The sequence below is a fragment of the Jatropha curcas genome, chromosome 2 (genome assembly GCF_041381405.1).
Source record: "Jatropha curcas cultivar XTBG-Jc1 chromosome 2, XTBG_Jcur_1.0, whole genome shotgun sequence".
Taxonomy (NCBI): Eukaryota; Viridiplantae; Streptophyta; class Magnoliopsida; order Malpighiales; family Euphorbiaceae; genus Jatropha; species Jatropha curcas.
In genome coordinates this window covers 1,502,677-1,528,941 of record NC_143152.1, presented here as the reverse complement: position 1 = coordinate 1,528,941, position 26,265 = coordinate 1,502,677, and the positions used below count along the sequence as shown (strand labels likewise).

At 34.1% G+C, this 26,265-nt stretch overlaps 3 protein-coding genes and 1 long non-coding RNA gene across 4 annotated transcripts; 3 read left to right on the top strand and 1 right to left on the bottom strand.

The window, feature by feature from the left end:
- Nucleotides 1-1,371: 1,371 nt before the first annotated feature.
- LOC105642354 (microtubule-associated protein 70-1) lies at nt 1,372-8,088 on the top strand. Its single transcript, XM_089718086.1, has 11 exons — nt 1,372-1,703; nt 3,085-3,170; nt 4,312-4,377; nt 4,486-4,656; nt 4,887-5,057; nt 5,165-5,320; nt 5,425-5,571; nt 5,955-6,026; nt 6,111-6,647; nt 6,732-6,907; nt 7,608-8,088. The coding sequence occupies exons 1-11, from the start codon at nt 1,493-1,495 to the stop codon at nt 7,624-7,626; spliced, it is 1,812 nt and encodes a 603-aa protein (XP_089574212.1). The 5' UTR covers nt 1,372-1,492; the 3' UTR covers nt 7,627-8,088.
- Nucleotides 8,089-8,557: 469 nt separating this feature from the next.
- On the top strand, nt 8,558-18,525 carry LOC105642353 (DNA gyrase subunit B, chloroplastic/mitochondrial). The gene is made up of 21 exons (XM_012227169.4): nt 8,558-8,759; nt 9,201-9,345; nt 9,803-9,883; nt 9,989-10,102; nt 10,186-10,242; nt 10,484-10,585; nt 11,101-11,251; nt 11,380-11,456; nt 11,715-11,825; nt 13,197-13,267; nt 13,428-13,569; nt 14,710-14,808; nt 14,919-15,047; nt 15,197-15,311; nt 15,417-15,484; nt 16,255-16,368; nt 16,514-16,630; nt 16,744-16,797; nt 16,911-17,016; nt 17,711-17,841; nt 18,072-18,525. Exons 1-21 carry the CDS (start codon nt 8,608-8,610, stop codon nt 18,138-18,140), a joined length of 2,205 nt encoding a protein of 734 aa, XP_012082559.1. The 5' UTR covers nt 8,558-8,607; the 3' UTR covers nt 18,141-18,525.
- A 1,084-nt stretch (nt 18,526-19,609) lies between these two features.
- On the top strand, nt 19,610-23,562 carry LOC110010398 (uncharacterized). Its single transcript, XR_016319732.1, has 4 exons — nt 19,610-19,779; nt 20,453-20,852; nt 21,308-21,414; nt 23,089-23,562. It is a non-coding gene; the product is annotated as an uncharacterized LOC110010398 (long non-coding RNA).
- LOC105642352 (uncharacterized) lies at nt 20,347-25,067 on the bottom strand. The gene is made up of 8 exons (XM_012227166.4): nt 23,885-25,067; nt 23,673-23,805; nt 23,104-23,319; nt 22,684-22,839; nt 22,204-22,456; nt 21,329-21,729; nt 20,860-20,976; nt 20,347-20,764 (listed from the first exon to the last, which is right to left on the bottom strand). Exons 1-8 carry the CDS (start codon nt 24,868-24,870, stop codon nt 20,429-20,431), a joined length of 2,598 nt encoding a protein of 865 aa, XP_012082556.1. The 5' UTR covers nt 24,871-25,067; the 3' UTR covers nt 20,347-20,428.
- Nucleotides 25,068-26,265: the final 1,198 nt, after the last annotated feature.

Below are 26,265 nucleotides of genomic sequence, written 5' to 3'. Positions count from 1 at the left end.
TCTTTATCTTGAAAGCAAAATTAGCAGAAAAGTGTTTCTCTCTGAGTTTTCTATTAGTTGATTAATCAAAAAATTAGCCAAAAAAAGGGATTAAATAATAATTCAACCTAATCAGAAATTATTAAAGAAAAGAAAAGAAAAGGGCTAAAGAACAATCTCGCTTTCCGGCCAGTGCCCTTTGGTGGGGGGACGAAGAGTGTATTACATGCCATCACTACAAACGGTAATTTCAAGACGTAGTGTGGTAGCGGAACCAATTAAAATTTGACCGTTGATAAAAAAACAAATGAACATTAGCCATTGGATACACGTGTGGTGAGATAAGGTGGGGTTCTGGTGTATCAGGTCTAACTGTAACGTGGGACCCTTTTTCCCAAGTAGTAAAACTAAGGCTAAACTAAATTTCATCAAAACCTCTGATATTTACAAGATATGGATACTTTAAGATAGAATTTGTTGTCTCTCTTAATTATGTGATTCTGATAGAATTTGTTGTCTCTCTTAATTATGTGATTCTCTGTGACTTAATCAATGTCAATTTCATGTCTCTTACCTATCAAATACATTGAAAACTAATGGCATTATTAGTTACTTATTAATCATTGAAATTTTCACAACCACCGTTTTAAAAATTTTTAGTAAAGAAATTTAACACCTCATGATTAATAATTTGAAGTTTAAGAGAATAAATTTTAGATAATTTTTCACTTAAAAATTCAAACTTGCATTCACATATTCATTCTAAATAATCTTTTATTCATCGGTCTCTTAAGATGATTGCGGATATCGAACATATATGAGTTGCTTAATTTTAGCTTCATCTATATTCTAAAAAACTTTATGCATTAATTCTTTTATATCCATTCCTCATCTAAACGATAAAAAAAATATATTTAAAAGAGTTTGATAGCCGAAATCTCATAAGAAAATACTGAAATTTTAAATATAAATTTTACCGAATAAAAATTCAATTCCTAAACATACAAATTTAATCCATACTTTTCCATATATATCAAATGTAATTTCCCATCTTAAATTCATTCAATTTTCGATTCATGCTCAAGTAAATCAATATCATATACTTGTTGAAGTTTTCCAAAAATTATAATGTGAAACTGCCCTCATTATACAATTTTAGAATCACAACACTTCGTATGCATCAAACGTCCATTGCCATTATCTAGAATTGTTGTGTAGATCATATGTACGATGATGATGAGCAGCTAGAGAAAAGGTTGCATGTTATAAACGTAGACACATGACACTACATCTATGTCTCTCTTAACTGTGTTAACAGTTTTTAAACTAATCTTTTTCTCTTGTTTAAACCCCCGCCTAAACCCCTCCTTAATCTCCCCTATATATATATTACTGCTCAAAACTCTCTTTCTGGCTAAACTTTTTCTCTGGTTCAATATTCTGGTTTTGTTAGCTCCACTGTAACGTTGTATGAGCTAGGCAGTGTCAGATCTTCTCTTTCTCTCTGTCTCCGATGGCGAGCAACTACAACATTGCCGGCAACGGTGAAGCCAAGCCGGTTCTTACATCATCGGCTTCCCTCAAGGCACGCAAGCCGAAGCTCAATGCCAACGCCGTTGCAACCATCTCCCGAGCCGGTTCAGATGTTGATGATATCATCACTCTTTTGCACGGCTCCGATCCCATTCGTGTCGAGCTCAACCGGCTCGAGAATGAAGTTCGAGGTAATGTTTCCAGGAAAAGAAAATCTTGTTTTATCGAGAAAACCAGCCAAACATGTGTTTTCTTTTGTTACTTCTATCTGGAAGTTGGCATCTTGTGCCGGTATTATTGAAATTAAGAAAAAGAAAGTGAGAATTATAGCTATAAATATGTTAATTGATCAAAATCAAGCTCCTTAAATACATGAATGAATTAATTGGCCAAACTAATATATACTTTACAGACAGAAAAGGTTTTCTCTTTGGTTCAATTTCCATTTCTGGCATAATAATTATTTGGCTGTTCGTTTTGTTCATAATTGTTGTAATCTTCGCAAAACATTAACTTCCTATTGTCTTTTTTGTGTTTTCTTACTGTTGATTGGTTTATGTTGTTTTAATAAAATTGTCATTTCGTAAACATTTTTAAATAAAAAGTATAAATTTCAGCAACTTCCAATTGTTCTCTAATGAAATTAGTGTGATTTATTATTGGGGAATCAGTAATTCCATCTATCAAATTCTGTTGTTATCAGATTGCAAATCTTCATTAAACATTTCCTCCTCAAGATCTAAAAAGAAGAAAAAGAAAAGAAATACTCCCTCCATCCCGAAATTACAGTCCAATTAAGGAGATTGGGAAAAGATTTTTGAATGAAGCATTTTTTGTTAGTTTACTAATCTTATCCTTAAGTGTTTAAGTTATTTGAAGGTATTGTCAGCAAAATAACCTTTTAACGTGTTGACTTTTTACTAAAATAAGTGGACAATTAATACAGGGCATCCCAAATTAGTAATTTGGACTATTATTTTCAGATAACGAGTGATATTTTTGATACGAGGAATTGGCAATCATAAATTCTTAATTATCTTTATTATTAGTTGCACTTTTCTGATTTGTGAAAAAAGGAAGAAGAATTTGTTCAAGGAATGAAAATGTTAAGACCCTAGCATTCTATGCTGCTACTTCTATTGATCTGAACTCTGTTTGTACCTTTTAATTGAATGTAAAATTACTAGTAATTAGGTACAAGTTGTGGAATTTTTAAGGGATTGATCACTTCCTTTTTACTGTTTTCGTTACTCAAAGATAGTCTTATTGTCTATTATTATGAATTTCTTTTTCCTCATATTTGTTACTGATTGTGTTCTACTTTCCTCCTGTTTTGAAATATCTGCTTTATTGTGTTTAGTTTGCTACTTCAATTATGGCCCTAACTGTGTTTCCACAAATAAATAAATGAAGTCCAGTGATCAACGGGAGCTTGAGTAGCACTAGTTACATATTTTGAAGTGTTAAAAGAAACAAAAACCTAGTTGTCTCATGCTTTCAGTTCTTTTGATGTTAATCACGTAATGAAACAACCATGGGATCCATTATATATATGGTGTCATATGTTTGCAGATAAAGATAGGGAACTGGGAGAAGCCCTTGCAGAAATCAAGTCCTTGAAAAATTCAGAACGCTTGAAAGAGAAGGCAGTTGAAGAGGTAATATATATAAATATCAAGCCTAAAATTTTTCGAGGTCATCAGTAGCTGCAAAAGGTTTTGTTAAAGAGGCTTAGGGCATATTCAGATGCCTCACAGTTTGTCATACAGTTTTTGGTTGAGAATTGGAAATCAATATATTTGAACCCCACAATTTTATTTATAATGTATTATTAACTTCAAATTGCTTTTGAATGTGATATCTTATGCCCTTTATAGTTGAGGGACTGTGTCTACTGTGAAAGTTGGTTGTTTGACCTGGTGCAAGTTATAAAATTTCTAGATACAAGAAACTCTATAGATAGCCTAATGATGTTGAGTGCATAATTCACTATTTAGGTGGAAGGTTAGATATTCAAGAATGTAATTTTTCTTTAGTATTATGATTCGTTTTGGCTGAGATAGAATTAAGGTTACAGTTGTTGAAATTAAATCCTAGTGGTAAATACTTAAAACGAGTTTTTATTCCGAGTATTTTGTCTCTTGAACCAGTGGCTACTGTATAGATTATTGTTTCTAGAAGAAAGTTTTTATAGTGGGTGACAGTGTTTTCTCATGGAACTTTGTTACCTTTTCACTCCAATTAACATCTTTTGAGAATGACAATGTAATAAAAGTTGCTTTTGATATGTTGGTTCTTTGTTATTGTAAGATTTAAGAGTTGAATAAGGCTTTGTTGTTGAAAAGAACATAGCAACCTTTCGTACTTTTGAATGGAAAACTCAATGGTGAATTACTTGCTTGATGTTAACAAGAGTTGTCAATCCTTTTCTCAGGCAGTCAAAATTTTGTAAACATGTAAGTGGAATTTTTTTCTTGGATATAAACCTTTTCATAGAACTGTCTACCATAAAAAATGAGATATTTGTGGATCAAGTAGAAGTTTTCATTTAGCAATTTAAAAGATCTCAATGAGCTTAGCAACTAATACTGAACTGTTAGTTTCATCAATACATATATCATTATTTGTCGATATTCCTTTCCTTCTCACAGTATCACTTGTGAAAAGGTTACTGATGCAATCTCTAACAATTTTTAATCTCAAATATTTAGGAGTTTGAAGTGTTGAAAAATATTTAATTTTATCCACATGATAAGGGTTCTCACTTGCTCAGTTTCACTGTGTTTATTATAATCTCAGCTTACAGATGAACTAAACAAATTGGATGAAAAGCAGAAAGCTTCTGAAGCTCTCCTTGAAAGCAAGGTAATGCTTGAAGTTATTGCCTTTATCAGACTAGTGAGTGAGTTTGCGTTTGTAACCTAGCTTTGGAAGCCATTTCTGCTCAAAATACGGAGTGTTTTATGCTTGCAGAACCTTGAGATTAAGAAAATAAATGACGAGAAAAAATCAGCTTTGGCTGCGCAATTTGCTGCAGAGGCCACACTTCGAAGAGTACATGCAGCTCAGAAAGATGATGACATGCCTCCAATTGAAGCCATTATCACACCGCTGGAGGCTGAACTAAAGTTGGCTAGGCTCGAGGTACAATTAGAACTTTTCCCCATAGGTTTCACTACTCCCTTTATCCATGGGATAGTGTTTTTACTGACACAACATGCATGCTAATCCTTTGACATTCTGTTTCCTGTGAAATTGTTTAACATATTAGATTTCAAAGCTGGCTTTCTAGCTGTTTTCACAAATTTTATATCATGTAGTCAAGGTGAAGATTAATGAGGCTCAACACATGCATGATATTTTGACCTGTTTAGGCAGCAAAATTGCAAGATGACAACAGAGCACTTGATCGGCTCACCAAATCTAAGGAGGCTGCTCTAGTTGAGGCTGAGAAAACTGTTCAAATGGCTCTGGCAAAAGCATCCTTAGTTGATGATCTGCAAAACAAAAACCAAGAGCTAATGAAGCAAATTGAAATATGCCAGGTTTGTCTTTTTTAAATTATTCTGCTGGCCATGCATGGAAATTCATTGGCAGCTATCAATGAGTGGCATACACTGGTCTATTTGACTTGCCCTTGTACATATGCCAGGAAGAGAATAAAATCCTTGACAAAATGCATCGCCAAAAGGTTTCTGAGGTTGAAAAGCTTACCCAAACTGTTCGTGAGCTTGAGGAGGCTGTCTTAGCTGGAGGGGCAGCTGCTAATGCTGTGCGGGATTACCAGAGAAAAGTGCAAGAAATGAATGTAATGAGTGCAAAGTTTTGGAACTTCTTTTCTTCCAATAGAAGCTGCTATTCTGAGTTTATTGCTGGTGCTCCAAATTGCTTCTGACTTCTATCTTTGCACAGGAGGAGAGAAAAATTCTGGAACGTGAAGTAGCCCGGGCAAAGGTTAGTGCAAACAGAGTTGCTACTGTAGTTGCAAATGAGTGGAAAGATGGCAATGACAAAGTTATGCCTGTCAAGCAATGGCTTGAAGAAAGAAGATTTTTTCAGGTAACTTAAGACATCAGTGATTTTTTCCTCCTAAGTTCTCCAATATATCTTGCGTTAATATAGTATTGCGAGTATCATTGTGGAAATTAGTTTCAAATCAGTTGTTCTGTTATATTTCAATAGGATCATCAATAAATGACAGGCTGTGATCTAAAAATTTTGCTAGATTGCTTTCATGGCACATGGCAGGGCGAAAGACCAATCACTTATTGTGGCTCTGGTGTTGTCCTAATATCTGTTGCTGAGTGTAAGAATGAAAGAGAACTGAGAAAGCATTTCCCATAATTGACATAATAAGAGATATTGGCGCTGCCTAGTATAAAAGCAACAAATCATGCGGGACTTCATTCAATTTACGTATTCGATTTTCTGTTCTCTTGTAGGGGGAAATGCAACAGCTTAAAGATAAATTGGCAGTTGCTGAGCGCACTGCAAAGGCAGAAGCTCAGTTGAAAGTGAGTACCCATTCAAGTAATCCACTTTCTTCATTTTCTTTAATTTTCACTTCTAAACATCATATTGATTTGTTGATTGCTTAGGAAAGATACCAATTACGGTTCAAGGTCTTGGAGGAAAGGCTTAAAGCATCTAATGGTAATTCACGTGGCCCATCTGAAGTAAGAAGCACATGCAATGGGCCCTCACGGCGCCAGTCTCTTGGTGGAGCTGAGAGTGTTTCTAGGTCATCATCCAATGGCTATTTGTTAAGGAAAGCATCAAATCTACAAGTTGGCTCTTACCAATCCAACAGTGCTGCCACATTATTAAGACATGCAGAGGCGTCATCAAGTTCATTTGAAGAGGGTAGTGGATCACTGGACTCAGATAAGTCTATTCCAGAAAAGATTAATCTAGATAATGCTGTCACCATTGCTAGCAATCAGACTCAAAGCAGTCAGACTGTTGTCAAATGTGAGAAGCATTTGAATGGGATGCCAATGGAAAAGTCAAAATCTGAGCACGAGGATTATGTTTCAGGAATTTTGTATGATATTTTACAGAAAGAGGTGATAACCTTGAGAAAAGCTTGCCATGAAAAGGATCAAAGCCTCAATGACAAGGATGATGCCATTGAGGTTAGAAACTAAGCTCAATTGTTTGCACTGCCTTTATTTCTTAAAAGTGATGGGCTTTGCTTTTTCAAATGTGGAATAAAACAGATGTTGGCAAAGAAGGTTGATACATTAAGCAAAGCAATGGAAGTTGAGGCAAAAAAGATGCGAAGGGAAGCTGCTGCCAGGGAAAAGGAAGTTGCTGCTATGCGGGTTAGCAAGGAGCATGATCATAGGACACGGCGCAGTAGTGCTCCCAGGGCTGCTCATTTACTTTCTGCAAGGTATTATTATTATTATTCTTGTTATGAATGGGAGCTATCCACCAAAACACAAAATTAAGCTGCACATTTGAAAGAGAACTGTTAATATCCACTAAGATGACGGATTTCTTGTATAGGTTGGTCCTCAGATATTGTTTTGGATTTATGTTAGCTCTTTTTATTCTTGCTCGTCTCTATACAATGCAGAGAGAGGGAGAGTTAGTTGGTTTGAAGTTAGATACCTGTCAACTCCTGAACTTAGTATGTGAAATAACACGTTAAGGTTAATATTACCCGTTTTTACTAGTTAGAATATGTTCTAGACTTGAAGAATACTTATGAGAAGAAGCATTTGACATGTTATACTAGTGGTTTCAAATTTAAATATTGTCATTTGATTTGTGAAAGTTAAGGAACAACAACAATGTTTCAAAGTATCATCACATTAGGTTAGTATTTAACTTGTGCTTTTGTTGAATGATTGTAAATTATATTGGGTTAATGTTTATTTCCTTTGTAGGATTTATTAGCTAAAAGCATGGAAGTGCCAAAGTGAGAGATTGAAATCATTTTTTGTCATAATATATTTCTAGCATAGAGGATTTGCATGTCTATACATGCGAATACATATCACATGTAGAATATTCCGGTGAATTTATCTAGAATGACTATGCAGTCACTTTCTGTGATATTGCTAGTAATAAATTTTGGTATATTTCAGGAATCCAAGAAATTCATAGGTAATTGATGCAATTGCAACAATGACCGGACATGGGAATCTTTGATGACTTAGCCATGCTGCTAAATTTGTATGATTGTCGGATATCTAATCTTCCTATCTTCAGCTGCAATTGAATTGTCTCAGCCAGGTAGCCTATTTGTAAAGAACTGACTCTAGGTTTCCAACAGAATCATCATGTGGTGTATATCTTTTGTATCAAAATTATTGAAATTGAGAATCATAAAGATCAAGCTTGTCGCGAAACTAATGTACAAGGTGTGTTATTAATTATTTTTAAAGTTATAGAGGAAACTTGAAAAAAAAAAAATGTATAGTTCTACTGGAGAAGCTATGTAACTTATTATTGCTTTCAGGTTTTACGTTTTGGTAACAAGTGAATGTAATTTTCAGGCGATAGCCCTTTCTGAAGATGGAATTACATAGAACAAAATGAATGGATTTCTGTTACTTTTGGAATTAATGTTGCTTCATGTTTTACAAAACACAAATGGCAGAGTGTTATTTTATTTTATTTTAGATTTGTTTCATATAAATGACATTATTTGTTAAATAAATTAATAGGTAAATTTTAAATTAATGTATTTGAAGAAAATATGTTTTTTAGTACTATGTTGGTATTTTTGATAATTGGAATTTGGTGATAACCTCCGGTTGAAATAAAAATCAAAATTTAGTGACTAAAAAATAATAAAATAATATTATGTGACGTCATAGAATTAAGTGTGAAGTTAAACTATCGTTAATATAATTTACCCGACACGCACAAGACTAATTTAAAAAAGAAAATTGGTAGAGAATAGAGAATTATGAGATACAATTGTATACAAAATGGGCCGGGCCCAAATTCCTGATTGGGCTGAAATAAGGCCACAAATTGAAGCCCTAATTTCGATGGAGGGAAAAAAAAAGAAATGCAGTTTTATCCATCTTTTCATTTTGTGTAGCTTCAGAGGGAGTCTGTGAAAACCCCAAATTGCAGATGGCTCTCCTTCTAAAGCCTCGTAATATTCCTCTTCTTCTTCTTCGTGTAATAATGGCCTCTCGATGCTCTCCTTCTTCTCCTACTTTTATGCGTAACTCTTTTTGTTCTCTCTCCTCAACCTCTCGCCCCTTGCTTTCCTCCAAGCACAGGTTTTCCCTCTACATTCTCTCTTTTTTCTTTTTGGTGATATATATTTTTTTGAACTGTTTGTTTCTCGGGAAAATGAGTTAAAAAGAAGGAAGGAAAGGAAACTATTTTTTTCGTAGAAACAGTTAAGAGATAGCTGAACAATGTTCAGCTTTACCATATTATATATTTGAAACGATATGAGAGCTTAAATACATAACATATGGATTTTTCTGGTTATTTTCTTGAGTGGTTAGATTCTTGTGCATGGGTTCAAAATTTTTTTGAAGTATAAATTCAAATACACTCTAATTCTTCAAAAAAAAAAAAAAAAATCTGATCAAATTCAAAATTTGGAATTCGTTTTGTTTGCTACGTGGCCTCTATAACTAAAATGTAACATTTTTTTTTTTTTATCACGGTGAGTTTAATGCATTTCTTTTTGGGTATATATATAATTTCAGGGTGAGTTTTCCATTGAAGTCGGTTTCAAGTCAATTTTTAGTTCAAAATGCAGTTTCACCTAAGGCTTTCATGTCTTCAAGCACTACAACTGAATCTGTTCAAGAAAGCACAAGCTCCAAGGCTTATGGTTCTGATCAAATTCAGGTAGATTTCTGGAATGCATATATATCTCGTAAGCTTCAGAAATTTTGGTTTACATTATAACACCTGCCATTCTAGCGGCGCTAATGCTGTCCTGATATATTTACAAATTGTCTTACGAGTATACAAATGAGCTACACAAGCCTAATTAGCTGAAGTTCAGTAGTCCAAGCTTTATTGATTTATTTGACTAGTCTTTTATAGGTGCTTGAGCTGGCTTATCAATCTTTATGAACAAGTTGAATTGAGCTTTTATGAAGAGTCCAGTTTATTTGAATTTTGATAATGCCTTTCCCTGCAGTGCTTGTAACTGGAAGTGGTTGTGTTGTATCCAATGACTTTCAGATAGGCGCTTATGATTATTGGATGTGATTCCTTTGTTTTGTAACTGATTATTTTTGGAAGGTGGATTTAACTTTACACCTCTCTTTCTCTATAATTATTGTTAATTGAAATGTAGGTGCTGAAAGGCCTAGAACCTGTTAGAAAAAGACCGGGGATGTACATTGGTAGTACTGGGCCTCGTGGTTTGCACCATTTGGTAATTTCTTTTGCTACTGGAAGATGCTAGTCTCCATTCTAAGCTTATTTATAACTGAGCTGAAAAACTAAAGGTTTCTGTTGATTGAATGTTTTTTTCTCTCAGGTTTATGAGATATTGGATAATGCAATTGATGAGGCCCAAGCGGGATATGCTTCAAAAGTAGATGTTGTTTTGCATTCTGACAACTCAGTTAGCATCACTGACAATGGGCGTGGGGTATGTGCTGTGGATTGTATTTCTTTGATGAGTCTTTGTTTACTTGTATTATTACATGGTTCTTTGTTTTTATCTTCATACAGATTCCCACTGACTTGCATCCAGTGACAAAGAAATCTGCTTTGGAGACTGTGCTGACGGTAATATTACATACTGATTAGTTTCCTCTGAAGTTAAGTCTGTGGTGGTTGGCATGGTGTCTGCTGTATGCTATTTAATTTTTAAGGACTTAGATTTAGTCATTCAAAATTTTATGGACACTGGATTAAATGTTCATGTACATGAATAATAATTGTGGAAAACCATTGCATAATGAATATCTTTTTGGACAAGGATACTTATTTATACGGAGTTTATTTTGACTTTGCACTCATGTTGTAGGTCTTACATGCTGGTGGAAAATTTGGTGGTTCTAACAGTGGATATACTGTCTCTGGTGGATTACATGGTGTAGGTTTGTCAGTTGTTAATGCGTTGTCTGAGGTATGCATTATATTCCATCTGAACTTCATATCTAACCACCCATTTCCCACAATCATGAGAATTATAACGTTTTACTTCATTATTCTAATTAACTTGTGCTTTAGGAGTCTTCCTGAGTCTAAAGTCAAATATTGATGTCAGTTTCCTTCTTCTGGTTCCCACTACTTATTAATTTCCACTGCCTTATTCTATAGCTTGAATCCTGCAATAGGTTGACTATTTGAAAAGAAACGAAAGGTAAAGATAGGATGTTTTTTAAGAATTGGAAAAGAAAAATAAAGCTTATGATTTTACCATGTTTGTATTGAATTATCATTTTGATGTCTAATGATTGAATTATATTGAATTAGACATGATTTCAAATAGCGAGTCACATTGTAATGAACTGATATATTCACAATTGGTAACGGATATTAAGTTTTCATTTCTTTTTTTCAAGTTCCTTCATATTTTTTGTCTTGCTTTGTCTTTGTTCCTTTGCATTTTGTGTTACTTGATTTTGTATTGTTTCACAGGGATTAGAAGTTACTGTTTGGCGTAATGGAATGGAATACAAACAAAGATATTCTCGCGGGAACCCTGTGACAATTCTAACATGTTATCCACTCCCTGCTGAATCAAGGGATCGTCAAGGGACATGCATCAGATTTTGGCCTGACAAAGAAGGTTTTCCTTGATTTTTTAAGCCTCGTATTGTTCTAGGTTGTTTATTTATACTTGTTCCCTGATTCCTACTGATAACCTATGGTTGTGATTTATATATTTTCTTTGTTGACTTTCAAATATTTCTGCAGTCTTCACTACTATAATTCAGTTTGACTACAACACAATAGGTGGAAGGGTTAGAGAGCTTGCTTTTCTGAATCCAAAGGTAAAGCCAGTGTTTCTTATTATGCGAATGTGATCCACTCATCTTTTATTCACTACCTTTAATTGGAACTGGACTATTTTATTTGCTACTTTTAATCAGAAATGACGAGCTATTTGTTTCTTTTATAACCAATTGGGTCAGATTGGGGTTCGAACTCCAAAGCCCTGGAGCAACATAGTTATCTGTTTTATTGTATGGTTGATAAGTTTGTTAATTCAAAGCTAATTGTTTCATTTTATTATATGTTTCTTCTTGCAGCTTACTATCACTCTTAAAAAAGAAGATAATGATCCAGAGAAGAATCAATATGATGAATATTACTTTGCAGGAGGATTGGTTGAGTATGTGAAGTGGCTTAATACTGATAAGGTTTTATTTTTTTGGCAAATCCTCCTTTCTATTATTGTAATTCCTGCATTCTTGTTTGTACTAGTTTCCCATTCAGCGAGCTAGCAACTTTTTGTCCTACAATATATTGATCCTGGTGGATGAAAAATATTCCTTGTTTTAAGATTGTTTCTGACAATGAAAGGATAGAATTTTGAATGACAGGTGTCATGATTTTAGTCTTGCAGTTTGGTTTTACGGCTAAGTTTATGCATGTTCTAGACTAATATGGGTTGAGACATATAGTGTTGAATCTGAATGATAGCTCACAGGCAGAGGAGAGCCAGTCTTTTTGAAGGTTGGATTTCCATATCATCAGAAGTGATGAAACTTATTATATGACTAAACTAACTGCACTTTTTTATATGCCTTTGTTTTAACTTTGGAAATATATGGTAGATAAAATTGCTATTAAATCGTGGATTTTATGATTAGACCTGGTTATGGTGATACAGTATAAACCAATGTATTTGTATGTGCTTGTCCAGGCACAGTTTTTATCTTTTGTAATTCTTGGTTATTAGATTTCCATGGTGGTTCATATTTATTTTTTACATCTTATCTATTCACTGATCCATTCTAGTACATTCCCATTATTGTGTTAGCATATTGACCTATTGAACAAGATTATGTTCTGAATTAAAAACCTTTATTTTTAGTATTTTTAAAAATGAAACATATGTAGGTAGATACATTGATTGTCTGTGTGACACATGAACTGTATGGCATTTGTAATTTTGTAATTTTTAATTCATATTACGAAAAATATGACAACCGGTTCATCTGTTTTTTGATGGAAAATATTTGGTTAAAAGCTTATTCATGGAACTTCAAACTCATATCTTATGAATTCACAAAATTCTTTTTTATCTTCTTTTTGAATTTTTGAAAATTTGAAATATGGCCTTAAGGAGTTAAGGTTGGATTTGAATAGATGATATACAATTTTAATTTTGTTTATATCTTACTGTTCAATTATGCATGTGAACTCTAAAGATTAACCAGTTTCATTTTCATTGACTGGGATAATTTATTATAAAATTTGATTCATTGATCTGTTTGGAGCAAAGTCCAGTCAATTGCATCTGTAGTTCCATGAGTATCAGATGACAATTGATGCACTTGGATTTCTAAATTTATTTTGATATTATGAATGGTAATTGCTCTGCCTCTTAAATTAAAAAGCTTGAATTTACAAGTCCCGATTGGGTGGGTGGCTTAATCCTGTTCCACCTTCCCAAAAAAAAAAAAAAAGAATTGTTTTTTTTTTCTTTTTCTCGTTCCATTATGTCATTTTTCTGGATTCCAGTCTATGTGTTGTACTGAATGGTGACTTGCTATTGTTTGGTCTAGAAACCGCTTCATGATGTTGTGGGATTTAGTAAAGAAATGGATGGGATCACAATCGATATGGCTCTCCAATGGTAAACTTTTTTTCATTAGTTTATGTTGCAACTTCTATTTAATTTAATGAGTGCACTTTTATGTCCTAAAATTTTATGTGAGATTAATTTTCGTCTGATGTCAACAGTCATTCACTCAATGACCCATGTGATTTAAGTTTGTCCATTCATTCTTAACTAGGTGTTCTGATGCGTACTCAGATACAATACTGGGATATGCTAATAGCATACGTACTATTGATGGTGGCACACATATAGATGGTTTCAAGGCTTCACTAACTAGAACTCTTAATAATCTTGGAAAGAAGTCAAAGATCATTAAGGTGTGTGCATGTTTCATTTACTTTCTTCTTTGCAAAGCTTGGGATTTTTTGGAAGAACTCCTTAGGAAGTCATCCAACTTTGTCTGAATTTCTAATGAAGCCCTTATAGTGTGTGTGTGTGTGTGTGTGTGTGTGTGTGTGTGTGTGTTTTGTTTATCATTTGAGCTCTTGAACCTTTGAAACACAAACACCTTCACCCCTCTCTGGTTACAGCAGTATAGATAGATATCAAAGTTGATCTATGTACATTGCATATGGACAAATTTCATATGGATTTGTAAATATTTACAGCAGGATATGAGTGCTAGCGACATGCACTTGCAATAAAGAAATTTGGGATTCTTATGGTTTGGATGGTGGCGGACTACTCTCTATTCAAAGTTCTCTATTTTCTATATAAACTAATAGTTTTTGTTGAGATGTGAACTTCTAATACACATGGCATGCTGTCAGTTATCAAATGCTTCTGTGAAATTTCACTGCAGGTCCGTTTGGATGTTTATTCATTTGAAATCATTTGAGTATTTGGATTTGATATCATGTATATTTTTTATGAGTTTACATTTGAAACTCAAATCCAAATGCACATTGATTTAAAATGATCATCTACCAAAATCCACCATTAGAAAACTTCAGTTTGTTAAATAATCCTCCCAAAAAGGGATCATATGGGATACGTTAAGGATTTCAAGGTTTCAATTGATAAAAGAAAAAATTTGAAACTCAATTTAAAAATAAAATGTGAGTCTTCCTGTGCTTGTATTCATGCGTAAACAGAATTGAATGCCACACACCTTATCTTCTTAGCCTGCTTAATCTTATTCTTGAATGGTTGTGATATGCTTCCACTTCTTCCTGCTACATAGCTACCTCTATCTCTGTCTCTTTATTCCCTTTGAATCTTTCACTCTCCTGCCTTTGCAAAATACTGATGTAATTTGTATACTATCACTAGAAAATGAAAAGAACAAGGCTGAAATTTTTGTATATTATCCGAAGTATTGGCTCTGGTGAGAGTTTTTGTATAGAATAATATACTTGTGATTGATTTCAATCACGATTCAAGAGGGTTGTTATGGGTAGAGTGCAGATTAAAGCATGTATAGCTCATTATTTTTAATCATCATTGTATGCTTTCAGGAAAAGGATATTAATCTAAGTGGTGAACATGTGAGGGAGGGATTAACATGCATTATATCTGTTAAAGTTCCAAGTCCAGAGTTTGAAGGACAAACAAAGGTACTGAACTTTTTTCTTGTGTTACTAATTCTTTGGCAATGTTGGTCTTTTCATTTCTTTTCTTCATTGTTAATATCGTACATCTCTATCTTTCTTTCTACAACTGAAAGACAAGGTTGGGAAATCCAGAGGTGCGAAAAGTGGTTGACCAATCTGTACAAGAGTATCTTACCGAGTATTTGGAGTTGCACCCAGATGTTCTTGATTCGATCCTTTCAAAATCTCTGAATGCTCTTAAGGTACCCTTCTAAATATTCTTTTTCGTCATTTTCTGCTATCATTAACCATCATTTCCCTTAATCAATTTATTGCAGTGTCTCTGACATGTAGGCTACCTATTAGTTTTAAACCTAAACCCTATCTTTGTTATTGTTGTTTCCCTGTTTAGGCAGCTTTGGCAGCAAAGAAGGCAAGGGAATTGGTGAGACAAAAGAGTGTTTTGAGAACATCGTCTCTTCCAGGAAAACTAGCTGATTGCTCATCAACAAATCCTGAAGAATCTGGTTGCTATAATTTTTCATTTTTATAATCTGAAAGTTCTCTGACCTTATAGGATCTTGAGATGTTCAAAAGCATTATTATTAATTTTCATTCTTTGATTCTTGCAGAAATTTTTATAGTTGAAGGAGATTCAGCTGGTGGAAGTGCCAAACAAGGCCGCGATAGGCGTTTTCAGGTTTTGGGAAGAAATGCTAACATTTAATTCTCAAGCTATTGCATATACATTTAAGCATTTAAACAACATATGGATAGTTTGTTCTTTTCTGCTGAACTGCTTATGTTAAAACCAGTTAAGACAATTGCAGAGGCCAATTTTTTTTTTTCTTGTTTTCAAGAAAACTTCCACAGAAATGGAAAATTCATTACCAGATGAAAAATGAAATCTAACTAGAAAATTTTCTTAAGTGTTTGTACATATTCTGAACATCGACAGAATATGGAGAACATATGCCAAATTTTCACCTGTCTAATATTTTTAGTTTTAGAACTTTACTGGGTAAAAGTGCATTCTGTCTTTTTCTCTTTGAAAATGTAAACTAAAAATAAAAGGTGCTATTTGAAGTCAACTTTTCTGGAAGCAAACATACCCTTAATGCTGTTGGAACACTTTCTTGCATGATATCTATGCGACTCTGTTGTTATACTCTTGATCTTGAAATTTTAGGCTAGCCTTTGACTAGATAAATGCTACCTTTCAATTTTGTGAATTTTCTAGGCCTCTTTTGCATTATTGGTGTGTTAAACTGTGGTTGCACCAATGGATATGTTGTAACTAATTGCATAATATATTCTGGAACCCAAGTTGAGTTTATGATAGAAGTAATGTTTGTAAATTCTTATCTGTGATAATAAGCTTGGTCTTCCTGTCCAGTGTACCATCTTATATAAAATGTAGAGTTAAGTGGATGTCCATCTATTATTGATTATTGCACTGTGTTTGGGCAGGCTATTCTCCCTTTAAGGGGTAAAATTTTGAATATAGAAAGAAAAGATGAAGCTGCAATGTACAAGAATGAAGAGATTCAAAATCTTATTCTTGGCCTTGGACTTGGAGTAAAGGTTTTCAATACTTTCTCTCTGTTTCATAGTCTCTTCTTGACTCCTATAGTCCTAACCTCATGCCACCTCCCTAAATGATGATAACAATTCCTGTGTAACTTTTATCTGCTTGCTTAGTTCATGTGTGATATATTCTTTGTTACAGGGAGAGGACTTTAAAAAGGAGGCTCTACGGTATCATAAAATCATCATCTTAACTGATGCTGATGTGGATGGTGCTCACATCCGAACTCTTTTACTGACATTTTTCTTTAGATATCAGGTATTTAATGGAGAAAATTGTGAAAAAAAAGATCTTGAAGTAGAGAATTGACTCTCAAATGCATTATAAAGTTTGAATGGAAATTATGATGATGGGGTTCTTCTTTCTTGTAGAGAGCTTTATTTGATGAAGGTTGCATCTACGTCGGTGTTCCTCCTCTTTACAAGGTTTTCTGTGGCCCTGTGATGAATTTGGCCAATTTATCTTTCAATAATAATGGTTATAGTTTATTTCTTTTCTTTTCATTTCGTTTATTTATTTGTCTCTCTGAAATGACCAGGTTGAAAGGGGAAAACAAATTTACTATTGCTATGATGAAACCGAACTTCAAAAGCTTAGGAACTCATTCCCTCAGAATGCTTCATACAACATTCAAAGGTTTAAAGGTAAGACAAATCTTAATTTCAGGCTTGTGCTGGTGAATTTTCCTAGGAAAAAGTTCGAGTATCCATTAGGCATGAGCATAATTGGTTTGGTTGAAATTGAGAAAAACCAAATAACTGAAATTTTTTGAAGAGAAACTAACTGAACTGAACTGTGGGAAGAACTTGACCAAAATTGAAATAATTCAGAACAGTTCAGTTGCTAACATCATGGATTTGAATTGGTCCCATAGGGTGCAAAATTGTATCAGATTGTTTGATTCTATCAACTATGCTCTCAACTAGAACATTGGCGATTTGTCTGATTCATGGATGGATATTTTGTTATCATGCCAGTTTCATTAATATTATTATCAACTCCAAACTAAATAAGCAATTCTTTTATGAGAATGGGAATTATTAACTGTTTTAGGATGCTCATTTTGCTCTCTATGAAATTCTTTTCTTATTACCAAGAGGAACACAATTCTATTTATTGTTTTGTTTGCCCTCTGCATTCAATAGTGGGAACTTCCCATCTTAATATAAAATCCATTTCTCCGAAGATTGAATTTATGTGAGTTTATTCCAAATGGAATAGTGCCTTATGCGCTACTTGTTCAGGAAAAATATTTGATGCAGTCTATTATGCCAGTGTTCATGACTTTTTGGTTTGTGATTAAAATTTGTGTATTCTGTACTTTTTTCAAAAATACAGGCTTGGGAGAAATGATGCCTTCACAACTGTGGGAAACGACTATGGATCCAGAGCAAAGGCTGCTCAAGCAATTGGTTCTTGAGGATGCAGCAGAGGCAAATGTTGTATTTTCATCACTTATGGGTGCTCGGGTAAGTTACATCGAGTTTCTTGCTTGCTTTCTAGCTTATGATATTCACTATCATCCAGAGTGCATCTATGAATGTATTATGGCTTATGGTCATGGCAACAAGCAATATTTCTAGCAAATCATTGCAATTATTCTTACAGATTGCTTGCTGGTTTGCAGTACACATCATTTCGATGACATTTTATGTATATGCTTCTTAGGTTAACTTCTATCTTATGCTTTTTGTTTTAGGTGGATGTCCGCAAGGAGCTTATCCAGAATTCTGCACGCATGGTCGACATTGATCAACTGGACATTTGATAGCTCCATGTTTTTTAGTGAAAGTGGTCATTCCTTGTACCATCACACAACATTAGCTTGTTTAGGGTTTACATTGCTGACTTGTAAAGCTTAGGTGTTAAAATTTTGCTTGTCTCTGATTCTTCGGATGGATGCTTTTATGTGCACATCCAAGCATGTATTGGTTAGGGTATTGGAAGGGAGGAATTTGGAAGTGTTAGGTCTTGTACAAATGTTATAGTAATTCACATGTATGAGTTTCATATGGACGAGTTTATGTGCACTAAGAGCAAGTTAGGGATATTCTCAGGTTAGCTTATATAAGCAACGAGGCCAAGTCTTCTTTTCCTCTTGTATCAATTTGGTATTTTTAGAAATATTATTTCTGAAATACTCTCCTAAGGAATTGAACCTGGTCAATGAGGAAGAAGGTATACTTGTATCCTTTATTGGAATTGAATCAATTAAATCTGTTTAATCAACGAGCATTATCATTATTCAGATACACAAGTGTGGGAATTCAAATGGAAATAGACAACATCAATCACTGGGATTTTATAGTGGTTCAGCCTGTTTACCTAAAGGCACTCCTCACAGTTGAGAATTGAGATCATCTTTTTGAATGTTATTCCCAACTTTCAAAACCCACAAGCTTCAGGTTGCTTTTCAAGCTTTCAGAATGGGAACCTTCCTAATTTCAGTTTTACAGGCTCTATTATGAGGTGTCCTTTTCTTTTCTTTGTTTTTTAAGACTCAATGAGTAGAAATAACACTGCAAGCTATTCAACAGGAGTAGTTCTCCCTTTAACTCATTGAATTGATAAAAATCTTGATGGAGAGAATTTGAACTCAGATCTCTCACTTTTTATATAAGTGAAAAAGCTTAAACCATGTATGATTAACATATCATAAAATATCATTTATTTCACAAATTGCTTTAAAACTTTTTTACTACTTTGTATTATTTGTTTCTTCCAACCTCCAAGTGCAAATATCCTAATAGATATATACAATTTTAATTCTTCAATAAATCCTTCTTTCTTGAAAGTTGCCTTCAAAATAACTTGCAATACTTTTTTTTCACTTCAAACATGGGATGAGAAGTTTTATAAACCTATAGTAAAGATATCCCAAGCATAATAATTGAATCAATTAAGGTTTTGCTATTTATCAAAATGGTAATATTAATTGGAACCCAATGCTAATATTCAAATTCATTTCTTAGATTCTATATTTTTATTTTTATTTACGCTAATAGTATGTTGGTGGAGATGATAAATGGTCTCGATCCCTTAACAAAATCCCTATATTAGAATTTAAAAGAAAAAACTCTAAATTAAAGAAATTTTATATGCTTATATTATTATGACATCATTATAGATATGTAATATGTTTTAAAAAATTCGAACAGATTTAAAAAAAATAAAATAGACTTAATTTATATGCTTAGATTATTGTGACATTGGAAATGACAGTTCGATGAAATGTCTAAACTGGAAGCGCGCGAGAGAATATCCAATACAAATATTCGAATCCAACAAACAAAATTCGCTGAAGCTTTTGAGCTCTGAGAATGAAAGAATGCGTCAATGGCCCGATACGAATTTCTCTCTACGAGATTCAAACCCGGCATCAGAAATTAAACACACTCATTTTTAAGGTCAGTTGAAAGTTTTCTTTAGTTTTTGCAACAAGGCAAGTCGAGAGATGAAATAACATTTACCTATCTCTGTTTGATGAAACGTCTAAAACAGAAATTTGAGTCTGAGGTTTTACTTTCCATGTTTGAATTGGAAAGCTTTATTCCAAAGGGCTCTGGCTTTGCCTTTGTCCCATTGCTTAAGCTTTTTGGTTGTCTTCAACCAAAATTCCATTTTGTTTAAAGTCTGATAAAGCTATGACGCTTGACATGTTCATGTGTTATAATTCCCTACAGTGTTTACATTTCAATAGTGTATATAATGTAAGATGTTATTGTAACTCTCTCAGAAGATTATTTAGAGAGGGTTATTGTTCTTTGACATCTCGAATCATTGTGTTTATATTGAATATGGACCTACGAAAGAAAGCATGTCGTCGAGTTTAATTTTCCTTGTATTGAATACGTGGCGACTTTCAAACCTGTACCCGTAGGTCCAGGTTTACTCTTAGATGTATATTACAAACTTGGAAATATATCAACTAGAAAAGTCCAAAAAATAAAGTTGCTAAAATGTTAGAAGCAGAATTCTAAAGAATGATGGTATATTTGTTAGAAAAATGTTTAATTTCATTTACAGCAACTGTGGCCCTCTTTGAGGACTGCCTTATTAAAGAATGTAAAAATTTCTCAGGTTTTGTATAAATGTTTCTCCCACTAAGGAGCCATCCTTAATAAATACAGCAGGATAACCAATTGGAGCTTCTACCCAAGCTTCAGAACCTTGTTCTGTGAATAACTTTCCCGACCAGATGTGTTTCCAGGTACAACTTTCACCTTTTGGAAAATAGGCTTTGACATTTTGCTTTCCCTTATCCAGTACAGGCACCACTAGTATCTCAGTACCAACTAAGAACTGCTGGTAACTCAAACTGTGTACATGACTATCATCTGGGTAGTGGATAAATAGGTGGCGGCAAACGGGGAGGCCTCTCTGGGATGCCTCCTGTTGTGAAAGAGCAGATAGAGATTTGTTAGATTCCCTGTTAGGTGTTGACATGAATTGAAGCAAAATTCATATGCATTAATCTCAGGTATTACCTTTACTAGTTGGACTCTGTAGAAATACCAAGCTTTGAATATTTTAGCACAGCGTGCAAAATGAGAGAGAGTTTTCTGGTTTGAGTAGAATTGGCTGTTGCAAGATGGCTTGTTTCCCTGATTGGAGAATACAATTGGAATTGAAAAACTTATGAGATCATACATATTAGTTTCCCTTTTTGTAGCATTCATGATAAAGTGATATGTGGAAGTAAGACAGATGTCCTATTATCATTGTTAAACTTTGCTTTACTTAATGCAATGCAATTCAGTAATTTCACTGCGTTGCAGACAGTTCAGCTTCAGTACCATCATAGCCATGCATCAAATTACAAAGATAAAAAATGGGGGAGGATTTTATGTAATTAGCAGTAGTTATGTGATTGAAACAATATATATTTCTGTTATTTTCAAATTGATGATTGTGATGCATGATTATTGATTACAGTTGTCAGGTGTTTCAACTTACTTCATGGGTCCGGAAAACAGTTGTGAAAGCATTTAGTTCCATCCACCGCATGAGCAACTCTTCACTCCTGTGATACTTGATAAAAGGTAAGTTTACTGCACAGTAGCCTCCAATGTCACTGTGATTAAGAGCATATCCACAAAGTCCACTACTTAGTAGGCCTACAACTGCACTCTTTATCCCATCATTGGTCTGCCAACTAACCATTTGGTCTCCTTCCCAAAACAGCATTCCCCATTTGGGACTGTCCCTGAAACCAGCCCTATTGAAGAAGACCAAAGCTTCTTCTGGGTCCTCTCTCTCCTTACCTACACGGTTTTCTTTCCATTCTTCCACAAACTCTCGGTTTATTTGGGCCCACAGCTCTGGGTATCTGTTGTGGGCACATATAGGGTCTTCACCTGAAATAGTCTATCCAAAGTCAACTATACAAGATTATATTATTGCACATTATCCAAGCACATACAAAGTCACATATACACAAAAGGAAGAAGAGAATGAGATAGGAAAGAAGGGGAAAAAGAAGCTTCATATATTTCTTCTCTTGCGCGGAAATATTTTTTAGCAGTAAAAAATCAAGCAAATGCAGGTTTAGGAGTGTTGGCTAACAAAGAATTTTGCTAAACATTTGCCGGAAAATGCTTCTATCTTTTCTCTCTTCTAACATGGTAAAGCAATAATTTGTGAATTGTGAATGGAAGGAGAAACAGGAAAATAATCTCCCATCAATTAAATATACTAAAATTTACCAGAGAAGTAAAATGAATTTTATTTAGGACTTGCAAGATGATTAAAACACTTGTTATGATAAGGCTAGTGTTAACCTAGGCCACTTCCTCCTTATAAGTACTCCATAAAAAAATGAGAATTTTTACCTGAATAAAGGGTGGCATCTACTGGTAGACCTTCACCAAAATCAGCCATCCACCCTCTGACCCCATCATCAACCATTTCCTGTAAAACTTGCTTGAACCATCTTGCAGTATCAGGGTGGGTCAAATCCAACATTCCTACATCAAAAGCTGTATTTGGAACCATATATGGTTCTCCATGCTTGTCCTTCACTAAGATGTCCAACTTTTTTGCCTCCTCAAAAAGATTTCTCCTTCGGTTTGGTTTCTCATCTGTCTGTGAAAGCAAACAGAGGTTTAAAACTAAAGCCTCAAACCCTCCATGTATATCTAATCTTAATCAAAACACGTTTAGATGGAAGTTGTAGACTTGCAATAACTATTTTACTGTAAAAAAAATGCAATGATGACAATCTTCCTCTTCTTCTTCTTTAATAAAGCAATGATAACACTCTTCTAAAGTAATAATATATGGCACACATGAACTAGGAAAAAGAATGGTACCGGAGCTAGACAGGGATTGCAGTATGTCATCACTTTAATATGCTGACCACCGAGATCTTTAACTAGTTGCTTCCACCCCTTGTACCTTGTCGTATCCACTTCCCAGTTCCACCAAAGTTGTGATCCAATCAATGTCTCTCTTTGTCCTACCCAATCCTGCACAAGAATTGCTACAAGGTGAGAACTTCTGTATAATGACACCAATTTTGTGAAATGCTAAATAAGCACTGAACAAAAGATTTAGATTTTAAACTATTTCTGACGAGTGAATGCAGTAGAACCAATCAACTAAAGATTGTAGATATGAGGTAGGTTATAATTATGAAATAACTTTAAGCAAATAATTTATTGGAATTTGAAATGGATATTGTGGATTTCAGTGAACATGAATTTGCTTTTGACTAGGTACACAAGGAGTACCTGCAACCAAAATGCTGAGATGGGAACCTTATAAGCCTTCAGTTCATCCCAAACACGTCGTACAGCTTCTGTTCCACCCTGCATTCCAACAACAGCTCCAGATATAATCCAGTTAGGAAGCTCTGGAGGCCTGCCGATAGTCTCTGTTAAGTGTTCAATAAGCTCAGAAGGTGAGTTGCCATGCAATATTCTTCCTTCAGCTGAACTGCTATGTATCTGCAAGCTCCATTATACAGAAAACAGGAAACTGCAAGTTTAAACTCAAATGAGCTTCTATTTTGTACGTCTAAAAAGAAAATTTCTGTTGCTCTTTTCAAATATATAAATATATATAGAACCTAATTTCTTATCTATGTATATTTGTATATTCGGAACGTGTTGTGAATAGTTGAGTTTATTAGACCAAGGTGATTTAGACAGAAAAATTCTATATCGTACTAGTGATGTGTTGCTCTTCAATGTCCTATTTCTGAAATTCTTGCTTCTGCCACCACGAACATGGTTTTTCTGCATTACATCTGTTCTAAAACATAATTTAATGTAAAGAGTAGAAGCTCTAAAAGCTATACCTGTATGCGAACTCTATCATGTCTTGTCAAATCAAACACGGAGTAAGCATAGCCATCAAGATAAAGAGACCTCATCTTTGATGTCATGTAGAATGGTGAAGGAGCATAAGTTGTAGTCCAATTACCCCCGGCTCTGCAACATAGGAACGAAAGCTTTTACATTACTGTAATGCCTAAATTTACCATAGCGCAAAAGTTCAAAGAAAATCTACCTGTAGCTAACCAAGTTGGCTGCAAATGTAATAGGTTGATCTCCTCTTCCAATTCCTTGTTCTTGAACAAAAATAGGTACCCTTTTGCCTTTGAAGTCCATATGAGAGAATTGCTCTCCAAAACCATAGAACCTTTCATCGAGTTCACTTGAATAGCTAAGGCAGATTCTGTTGAATGCTGTCAACTCTGCAACCTTTATTTCTGTTTCCTCTGATGAGGATGAGGAAACTGCAGTGAACCCTCTGGGCTTTGTAAACAATCTAAACCATCGGAGTTTTCTTTTCTGAAATCTTCGCAGCTTCAACCTTAACCGTTGATATTTCCCAAAACGAGTTGGTGAAGCTCTTGATCGGATTTCAAAAAAGTTGGGTTCTCCAACTCTCACTTGAAATCCAATCTGGTTAATGTTCTTTTGGTTAAACAGAACCCAATACTTTGCAGAAGTGGAAGGTCCTCTCGTCTCAAAGTCTATTTCTTTATAAATTCCAGATTGTTGAATCATTTTCTTCTTCCTTTTGCTAAATATTTTACCTGTTATCAACAAAACAGGCAATTGGGTATCCTTCAAATCCTCAGTTGAATCAAGATCACTAGCTTGGTTATAATCTAGCTCATTGGTCACTCTAATATCTTCAATTGTTTGATGATCACACACGAAATGAACGTCTCCATCTTCTATAGCAAAGGATCCTCTACTTTCTTCAACCTCTGTCTCTGCCATAGCTGCAGAGACAAAGGCTTGTCCAGGAATGGTGGACCAGAGGACTTTTGTTGGTTGAGACTTATGAGAAAGTGAAATATACCCACCATTTTTGGTGCTCCAAAGAAGCTGGAAATCTCTTCCAACTGGGAAGATTTGGTGGGAGGGAACTGTTTGGGAATTAAAGAAGAGGCTTCCTTGAATGAAAGGGAGAGATCTTGGTGTCGATGGGAAAGGGTTGTTTAAGTGCTTGTGATGCTTTTTGGTGATTTTGAGGGTTGCCATGTTGGTGTTAGAACTTAAAAGAAGAATATGATTTGTCTATTACATACGCTGTTTATTGATTTAGAAAACGTGTCATATGCAAGTTTTTTGTGAACCTTCTTTTCTGGAAAGTTCTTTGCTAAAGAAATATACGACACAGGGCAGCAAAAAAAATATATATATATAAGAAAATTTGTGATTCCTTTTGTTTATCCAAAAGTCATGAATATATATATATAGGCATATAAGCTGTTACAGGTAAAAATCTACAGTTTTCTTTCTTAGTGAAGATTTCTATTCGTATAAGATAAAGGGTAGAAGTGTCCTTAAATAGGTTCCATAGCATCTGGAAACTGGAAAGGAGAATGCCATAATGGTCAACAAACATGGGTCGGCCTTATTTATTACGTTTTCCGCTGATTTTATTGCGGTTGAGCCACTTTTTTTTTCTTTTTCTATTTGTTATTTTCTGCCGTTTTCTAATTTCTTTTTTCTTTCTTTCGCCTTTCCCTTCAGTCTCTCGTTTGTTTTTATTTTCTTTTGATATACATTTATATGATCTTTTCTATGCATTTTCTCTTCTGTACAAAGCTTAAAAGTCCATTGTAAGTGGCCATCATATTTGAACCTATACGCAAATTTGGAATTTGGCACCTTTTATTAGTTATACTTTTAAATCTGAAATCGTTGAAGTTGGAGAGTTAAGGACAAAATTGATATAATTAATAAAAGGGAATTACTTGTTTTGACATTATTAGGGTTTTTGGGATCTAAAGAATAAGTTTCCATCATGTAATACAGAAGGAACGTTGATTCATTTTTCAGATAATTGTGTACAAGTTTTAATTTTGTTTTCTTTGAATGAGGATTACGTGATAATGTATAGGGACGCTATTCCGTTTGCATTCACTTATCAGAATAGCGAGTGGCCTTCTGCTGATTCAACGCTTCCCTTCGTTCGAGTTTTGTTTTTGTCAGGCAAAATATTGCAATTTTCATTTTTGGAATTGCAAGGCTGTTTCAAATTAGAATCCAGATGGTAATTACTAATTGGGTAAAAATTTTTAATAATTGATGACTTTAAATTGTAAATTTTTAATTTTACAGATAAAATTTATTTAAAAATACAGTTTAATTTCATTCATCCAACTGCATTTATAACTGAATTTGATTAATGTAATTAATTTCCACTTATTCAGTAGCTATTACTAGAATCATTTTGTAATATGCTACTAAATGATTTTTCCAACATTAAATAATCGTATTTGAAGACGGAAAATACCACTGTCTTAACATAAAAATATGTGTGCAAACTTAAAAAAAGAAAAAAAAAAAGCAGAAAGTATTGAAAAATACTCATAAATTTCTGCTTTTTTTTCTTCCATTTTAGGAATTAGTTATTTCTTTTTGACAAAA